General features: G+C 36.4%; 1 protein-coding gene across 2 annotated transcripts in view; it reads right to left on the bottom strand.

Annotated features, from left to right (window-relative positions):
• Window positions 1–4440: 4440 nt before the first annotated feature.
• LOC143019984 (protein CREG1-like) overlaps window positions 4441–8908 on the bottom strand; it is a 33986-nt gene continuing 29518 nt past the window's right edge. For both annotated transcript variants that reach the window (XM_076176060.1, XM_076176061.1), the window contains one exon: window positions 4441–8343. In XM_076176060.1, the coding sequence (XP_076032175.1) occupies window positions 8228–8343 (116 nt within the window). In that variant the 3' untranslated portion in view covers window positions 4441–8227. The remainder of the gene's footprint in view (window positions 8344–8908) is intronic.

Raw genomic sequence — 8908 nt, 5'->3', positions numbered from 1 at the left:
ACTTATTTGTCGTTTGAATTTCATTGTCTGGTGGGAGATTATTCGTCCCTGAAGGTGTTTGGAATGAAGCTATTTAGATATATTTTTGTGCGGCATTGAATTGGAACAAGTCTGATTGTGTCTCTCCTAGCTGACTGGGTACTAATTCATTGGGCGCGTATTAAACGGGTGCCATGGAGTAGCAGAACAAAACATCAAGTACTTAATATACCAAAAGGCCCCTTCTCCTAAATCACGGCATACACCCACACCTCACCTATCCAAATATAAATTGTTGTCCCTCTTAGCTTCTTGGCCTTGTGGATGAAGTGTTATTCCTGTTCCCGCCCTGTGTTCGAATCAGAGGCAATTCAACAAGACTTCAAGGACACCAAAACATCAACTACAATTGAAAAATAAGTTACTTGATGCTTTCTGGTGTGTATTCTTTGTATAATAGACTTACTTTGAATACTGGCAGAGGATTCATTCATCTGAAACAAACCCTTTTCCACCCCCCCTCCTCATTTCCTCATTTCTCACTCTAACCTAGTAACCCCTACCATACTTTCTCAGGCATTCCCAAATGATTTCTCATTACAAATGTTGACAGCACAAAAATTATCCAATGGACATACCTTCCCCATTCCTCCCAAGTCATGAGCAAACACTTCAAGTCAGTTTTCACAAGAAAAAATGTACAACATCGAGATAAAGGGCAAGAAATGAGATTCCCCTATGAGGGAAATAATAGTAACATGCATACATACATATATCAAAGGCTTTTTCCCCCTTACATGGGAGGTAGCCAAAAAGAAAAAGGCATAAAAACCATTCCCACCCATTTCATCACTAATACACTCCACTCCCCTCCACCCTCTACCCTCCCTCTTATCTTGGCACCTCCTGGATGATGGGTCATCCCTGCATTTTGTCCACTGCCCTGGATCAGAGGTCGTGTTGCAAGATACAGAACATCCACAGCAAGGCCGCTTCATTAAATCGGCGACCCCCCCCCCCTCTCTGTCCCTTCATGCAGAAAGAGAAGACGGGGAGAAATCCCTTCGGGCTGCGTCAAATTTTTCTCACACATACTACCTCACCCGCCATCCCCCCCACCCATTCCACCTCATGCATCACAGCATTATCCATATATAACCATTCTCCATTCACCCCTGTCTTCTGTCCACTCCCGTCCTTCCTCAACAGACATTCCCCTCTTCCCCAAAGCCCCCTTCACCCCATCCATCCATCTCATCATGTTCACGCCCTCCACATCTACCTTCCATACCTCTTTTACTAGTCTTCCTTCACTCATTCTTTCCATGTGTCCAAACCATCCCAATACTCTTTCAACCCTATCTTCCAACTCCCTCTCCACCCCTGTTCTCCTCACCTCCTCATTTCTCACTCTATCTAGCTTAGTAACCCTATCATACTTCTCAGACACCTCATCTCAAACACATTCAAACTCCTTCTCTCTTCCTCTCTTATGTTCCATGTTTCTGCCCCATACAGTGCTGTTGGCACAATCACTCTTTCATACGATCTCCTCATAGCCTCCATTCCCAAATTTCTATTCCTCATTACACTTTTTAATCCCCAAGGTATTTACTTCCTTCTTTCAATCTACATTCTACCTTCACCTCCACTCCTCCCTTTCCTGCTACATTTGCAACCAAGTATCTATAGCTATCCAGTTCCTCCAACCTCTCTCCTTTAATACTTACTTCCAGTCTGCTGCCACTTTCAACCCTTGTACATCTCATCACCAACTTCCTCAATCCCTCCTCTAATCCTGCTAAAATTGCAGTGTCGTCCACAAACAACAGCTGGTTCACCTCCCATTTTTCTCCATTTTCTTTAAACATCTCCAATCCCTGACCCACCACCCTTGCACTCACCTCTCGCACCACCCCATCCATGTATAAGTTGAACATATAACACGAAAAGAAATAATGGACCAAATAATGAACCTTAATGTCAGGAAATTGCATGGCCTGGATGAAAATGCAAATTGGATACTAAAAGAATGTAAAGAAGAACTAATAGACAAAATATATAAGTTGCTCACTCAAAGAATGAAAAATACCAGAAGACTGGAAAAATGCCAATATCATACCAATATATAGAGGAGAAGACAAGGAAGACCCAACATAGTACAGACTGGTTTACCTTACAAGCATGGTAGCCAAAATTTGTGAAAAGGGTATCAAAAATAGATTAATAAAACATCTGGAGAACAATATACAAAATCCAAGGCAATTTGGATTTAGACAGCGAAGATCATGTACCACAAATTTGATATGTTTCTACTGAAGTCTACTAGATATAATACAGGAAAGGGACAAATGGGCTGATTGTGCTTTCCTGGAGCTACATAAAGCTTTTAAAGCTTTTGACAAAGTACCACACAAAAAATATGAAGAAAACTGGAAACAATATGAGGGATACAAGGTAAACTACTGAAATGGATGGAGGATTTCTTGCATGGAAGAAAAACACGAGTAGTGCTCAGAGATAAGAGTTCTACTTGGGAAGAGGTGATTAGTGGAGTTCCACAAGGATCAGTATTGACTCCAATAATGTTTGCTATTTATGTGAATAACATGGACAAGGGTGTGGAAAGTTACATGAGCTTCTTTGCTGATGATACAAAATTGTTGAAGAAAGTGAGTACTGAAACAGATTGTGAGTCCCTGTAGAGATCTGAACAGGGTTTGAGAATTTAGTAAGAAGTGGGACATGGACTTCAACATTAAGAAATGTAGCATAATGGAATTTGGATAAGTAATAAAAAAAAAGATATCAGGTAAATATAGAATTGGTGCAAAGGAATTAAAGAAAGTGGGATTTCAAAAAGACCTGGGAGTAATCACAAAGGACATGTCCCCTTATAAACAGATCAACAAAATTATCGGAGAAACCTACAACTTGCTAAGATCAATAAAGGTGAATTTTACCCACTTGGATGAAGAAATGGTAAAGAAAATACTTGTCACACTGATAAGGCCAAGATTGGAGTATGCACTGACACTATGGTCACCCAGTACTAAAAAGAATATAAGGAAAATTGAGAGAATCCAGAGAGCAACTACAAAGATGGCCCCAACACTTTCAAAACTGTCATATGAAGAGAGATTGTCAAAACTAGAATTACCAACTCTGGAACAAAGAGAAAGAAGTGACTTGTTGACTATAGAATCATGAGAAATATTGAAGTCCTTGACAGAGAAGCCTTACTAAATTGGGATAAGAGAAATGCAAGGGGACATGAAAGGAAGCTCAAAAAGGACAGTTATAGAAGAGACCTGAAAAAGACCAGCTTTCCCCAGAGTGGTGGATGTATGGAACAAAGTAGATGAAACAAATGTGCAAAAACCATACACAAATTTAAGAGCAATTTAGACACTGAGTTACAGAGACGGGACACCATGAGCGCAGCTCCCCTTTCCATATGATACAAGATAAATACTTTTAAATTCTTCCTCCCTTATGTTCCATGTTTTTGCCCAATACAGTGCTGTCGGCACAATCACCCTTTCACACAATCTATTCTTAGCATGCATTCCCAAATGTCTATTTCTCGTTACACTCATTACAGATGTTGACAGCACAGAAATTATCCAAAGTACCCTACAAATGGACATACTTTCCCCATCCCTCCCAAGAGGTGCCACTCCAAGAGGCCATGGGTCTTCTACGAGAGTCCAGAGACTGACTTCCCAAGGCCACTTTTTGGGTATATCAAAGATCCTGTTATTTCTACCAATTTTATTCACATTTCTTTGAAAAACTAGCAATTCCTTTCATTCCAGTTATTACAGTATTAGGAAACTTTGCAGTACAACAACTGCCCTCAGACTAATATCACACAAAAATCACTAACACCACATCTAAATGTTTTGTACTCCAATAATATGGACCTAAATCACTGCAATCTTAACAATTATTAATTGTTTTACAAAGCAAATAAAGAGATATTTGAATTTCAACACTGATAGCCATTGCTTCAATCCTGAAGAACAATATCACACTAAAGAGGTGGAATCAGGTGGTAAAGGAGAGATTTAAGGAGTATAGCAGAAAAGAGGGATTTTATATATATGTATATATATATATATTATATATATATATATATATTTATACATATATATATATATGCAAGAGTGACCACTGGGAAAGAAAAACTATATATATGTACATACACATATACATACCAGAGCCTCTTTCCTCCTAGTAGGAGTGGCCAAGTCAAAGCACACATCCACATAATAAACAACTACATTTCAACCATCCCTCTCATCTCAAGTACCTAGGGGATGAAGGGTCATCCTATATCCAAACAACAATGTTTGGGTTAAAATCAATGCAGAAGAAATTTGGGCCAATAGAAGTTAAACGGGATGTGCATTCTTTGAGCGGAAATTCTTCTGTAATGTTAAAAAAAAATACAGCACAACTGGTTTGTAGGAGTCACTAAAACCCAACTGTTTATTAAGGCTCCAATAGTATTGACAGAATAAAATTCATGCAGTCAATAACTTATAGAAGCAATCTGATGTATTAACAGCAGTAATGCATGTGTAATGTGTTTTCATTGATTTTCCTTTCAATCTCACAACAGTATATAACCATATATCTACATATCTAAAGATTTTACTTAGGCTCCTATAGTACTGACAGCATAAAACTGATGCAGTCAATAACTTATAGAAGTAATTAAATGTAGAAACAGCAGTAGTATGTGTGTAATGCATTTTCACTGATTTTGCTTTCAATCTGACATCTCACAACAGTATATAAATATATGTCTAGTTACCTATAAAAATGTATGTATTTGGCATTGCATGTAGTTACCCATGAAAATATGCATTTGTAGTTACAAAAGTCTATAAAGAACCAATTTCAGTCAAGTCAGGTGAATATATTCTCTGTAAAATCTTAATGTAGCACAGACCAAGATGAATGGAGCCATGCCTGTGATAACTATTAGAATTGTGAACTTTTTGTGGAAGGATGATTACTGAATGATCTATCCAGCACACTAAAATGTGTTAGTATTTTTTTTTTCTCATGCAAAAATTGTTGCTTTGTTTAAACAATGAGGTCTGGGGGCGAGTTCCATAAACGAAAAAGAAATTGACCAAAGCAACTATATATTTCTTGAAAGAATACTTGGAGCACTTTACAGATTTTGTTCCACTTGATGCTAGATCATTTTATTCACTTTTGGGAAGAGCCTCACACTGAAGGAGTGGTTATCTCAGTTGACCTCCTTTGTCATCATGGCATTTTAAAGATAACATTCTAGCTATCACCAACCAATGCAAAATGTGTAAAAGGGATTTAGGTTATCTGGGTGAACTGCATAGTATGATTTAGTGACACATCGGGCAGATCAACAACTACAATAACACTAAAGATTTTATTTTAGTTAGTACCAAGTAATTGTACTCAGGTTAAAGTATGACCTTGAGCTGATGCAATTAACAAAATGCACAAACTTCCTATACAGCAATATTTGCTATTCATTCATACTTGCTTAACCTATAACAAATGTTTCTGTACAGATCAAGAGTAATCAACAAATTTGCATTAACTGATGGGTTTGCAGTTTTAAAAACAGGTGCAACTCACCCAATAGGGTGCTCAATCCTCCTTGATGTCAGTTTTATGCTTGGCCGAGTAAAAAAAAAATAAGAACCATGGGTACTACACACTTTTAACTCTACCTACATTTCATGAAATTTACATTAAGAAACAATGCTTACACAAATTCAAGAAATTAATATCTCTATATTTGAACAATTTCATGTGCTAGAATGTCTAGTTGTGAATACAGTGACTTTACAGCTCTATTCACAACCCATCATTCCAATATAACCAAACCTTACCTGCACTTCCCATCATACATACAACCTTTACAACCTTACCAAGCCAGATAAGCCAGTGAAGATGCATTATTCCCCAAATGATAGGCCAGACCTAATTTCAAATATTAGGACTAAATTTGTCAAATAAAGGGGAATCATTGTCAACTGAAAGTTTAGGTATAATACTTGACTCATGTATATAAATATAAAACTATTTTTCTGAGCTATAAATATCTATCTAGCCTACTGATATGTAGAGATATTAATGGCTTAGAAAAACAGCTTTATCTGTTAAATACATGAACCAAGTGTTACAACTGAAAGTTTTGATCTAACTTTCAGTTGATATAATAACAATGTAACACTCATTTTTTTTTCACCAACTAATTTAATAGAAGAATTTACTTCAGACAACTTGAGTGATCAACTCGTTCCTTGCACAGGTGAATTAGATGTAATATATCTGACATTCCTTATTGTAATATCTACACAGCCCAATATTAGAATTTTGAATTTGTTACCCAATGGAATATCAATACAGATACAATTTTTCAAAGTTGTTTCAGTACTTTTGATGATGATATGGTTTAACATCATACCATCATCAACAAAAGCAAGTGCTGAAACATCTTTGAAGAAATGTATCTATATTGATATCACATTGGGTAATAAATTCAAAACTCTAATATAGTCTGTAAAAAAAGTTGAATGAGCATAAAGTTAGAAATAGAACATAAAAATATCAGTGCAAAAATACATGAATTACATGACAAAAATAATGTCTATTAAAGTCAAATTTGTGATTTACCTTTGAAACTATCACATCAAACAATACTGTTTCCATTAGTGTGATTTAGTTTTCATTATGCATACATACAAAGACCAAAGCTTCACAATTAAACTTATAAAACAGACCCATTCCTTTTACAATCAGCCTTGCAAATCACAAATTCCATGACCTGTTTCTATCAAATGACAACACTTGCATTTGATTGTAATTATTTAGATTTCAAACATTCTAGCACCTGCCTCTTGTTCTCACATTTTCTATCAAAGAAATAACTAAAAACTATGTAGGATTGACTTGTCTCCACAACTGAGCACATTCTTTACAGCAAACTGACATTAAATGGAAGGCACTTCATCAAAAACTGAATTCACTGGTTCCCAGCCTACATAAAACTCATGTCTAAATAGAGGCCATGGAGTGATGTGAACCATATGGTATAACATTGAGACTATATTTCACATATTTCAACAGAATTATTTTGTTTTCCTATGTGGTACTTCTTTGTCATTACTGGCACTTCTTAATACATCAAGATGCCACAGTATGTATGATTTTTATAAAAATATAGCTTTATTTACCTCTTTAACAAATGTGCTGATAAAAGACCATGTATCATGCATGAAACATGAGAGTATTTTATTTGGCATGGCTGGTAAAGCATTTCTTTTGTGAATGTATATTACTTTTACTCACCACTAGTAGGTAACATTTAATTCACCTTTTTTTTTTTCCAAGTAATCACCCTTTTATTCTGTTCATAGGTCCACTAGCCAGTGAGTATTTTATACGACAAATCGTAAAAAACATTATTTCAAAATGTAGTGCTGTAAGGAATATGCTATGGAGAAAATTACTTACTATACATATATATATATATATACCAATGACTTTTTCCACCTTTAAAAGGAGGTTGCCAAAGTCAAAAGCATAAATTCACTCCCATTTCATCCCCACATTCTCTAGTTCCATTCACCACCCTTCTCTCCCTCTTTTCTTGGCTCCTCCTGGATGACGGGTCATCCCTGTATCTCGCCCACTGCCCTAGGTCAGAAGCAACGTAGCAAGATACAGCACATCTGCAGCAAGGCCACTTCATCTAATTGGCAACCCCTCCCCCCTCTCCATACCCTCATGCAGAAAAAGAGATGATGGGGAGAAATTCCTTTGGGCTAGTTCTTATTATAATCAAATCACTCTTGACTTGGAAGGCATACTTATTATAAACCATAGATACATTTGAGCATACCAATTCAAAATTTTCAAAATAATTGTTTTCTAAGATATAGGTGGCATAATACAACTATTTTCTAAATGTTCTCAACACCATCACTATGATGACACTTGTCATGGCTTCTATTCTAGCCAATACTGAACAATATTATCTAATTGAGAAGTCAGACTTGGAACATCAACTGAAACCCTATTTAGCCAAGTCTGAATTCCCAATAGAACAACAAAACTGTCTAGCATTATCCAAAATAAAATCTGAATGAAGTCATCATAGCCAAGGATCAAACTAAACTAAAATCATCACACTATGCTTTCTGGGTTTGTCTTGGAAGCACTTATTGAGGTCCAGCTTCTAGGCGAAGGGATCTGCTTTGTAATATTCATCTACATCAACAACCTTGGCCCCTCCAAAGAAGTCCAGCACATAGATGTGGGTGATGTTCAATTTGGCGAAGTAGAACTGGTGACCTGGAAAGGTCAGAGAACCAAATACATAATTAATGAGAAAAAAAATTTGTATTTCATCAAAACAATGCATAATTTACATTTTCTTTTGTCTCATTAACCTACATCAACCAACATGTGTGAAAATTTGTTTCTTGTATTCATGCTATTTTTTTATGAATAAAATCTTTCAGTGAACTATTATATTTCTTATATTCATACTATTTTCTTATGAATAAAATCTTTCAATGAGCTATTATGTCTCATAAGTTATCCCCTCAGTACATGCATACTGGTGTGGGATAAGTGTAGGGTGGATATATACTTAGACTCACCCACTCACCCCTATAAAGGGAGGTCTTAGTATAAATTCATATCCAGATAAATATATGCCTAAAGACTTTTCATGTCTAGGATATGCCTAAAGGCCTTTTCCCCCTTATTAGGAAAGTGGCCAAGTGAAGAATCCAGCCACTATATCCATCCCACAACCATGTAAAACCCATTCCTAGCACATCATGGATTAAGGGACACCCCTGCTTCCCACCACACTGTTCGGAGTTAAGGTAATTAAGCTTGACACAATGCT

The sequence above is a fragment of the Oratosquilla oratoria genome, chromosome 38 (genome assembly GCF_046742065.1).
Source record: "Oratosquilla oratoria isolate Oo_2021 chromosome 38, ASM4674206v1, whole genome shotgun sequence".
NCBI lineage: Eukaryota > Metazoa > Arthropoda > Malacostraca > Stomatopoda > Squillidae > Oratosquilla > Oratosquilla oratoria.
Note: the sequence above shows the minus strand (reverse complement) of the source record. Positions and strands in the feature narration are given on the sequence as shown.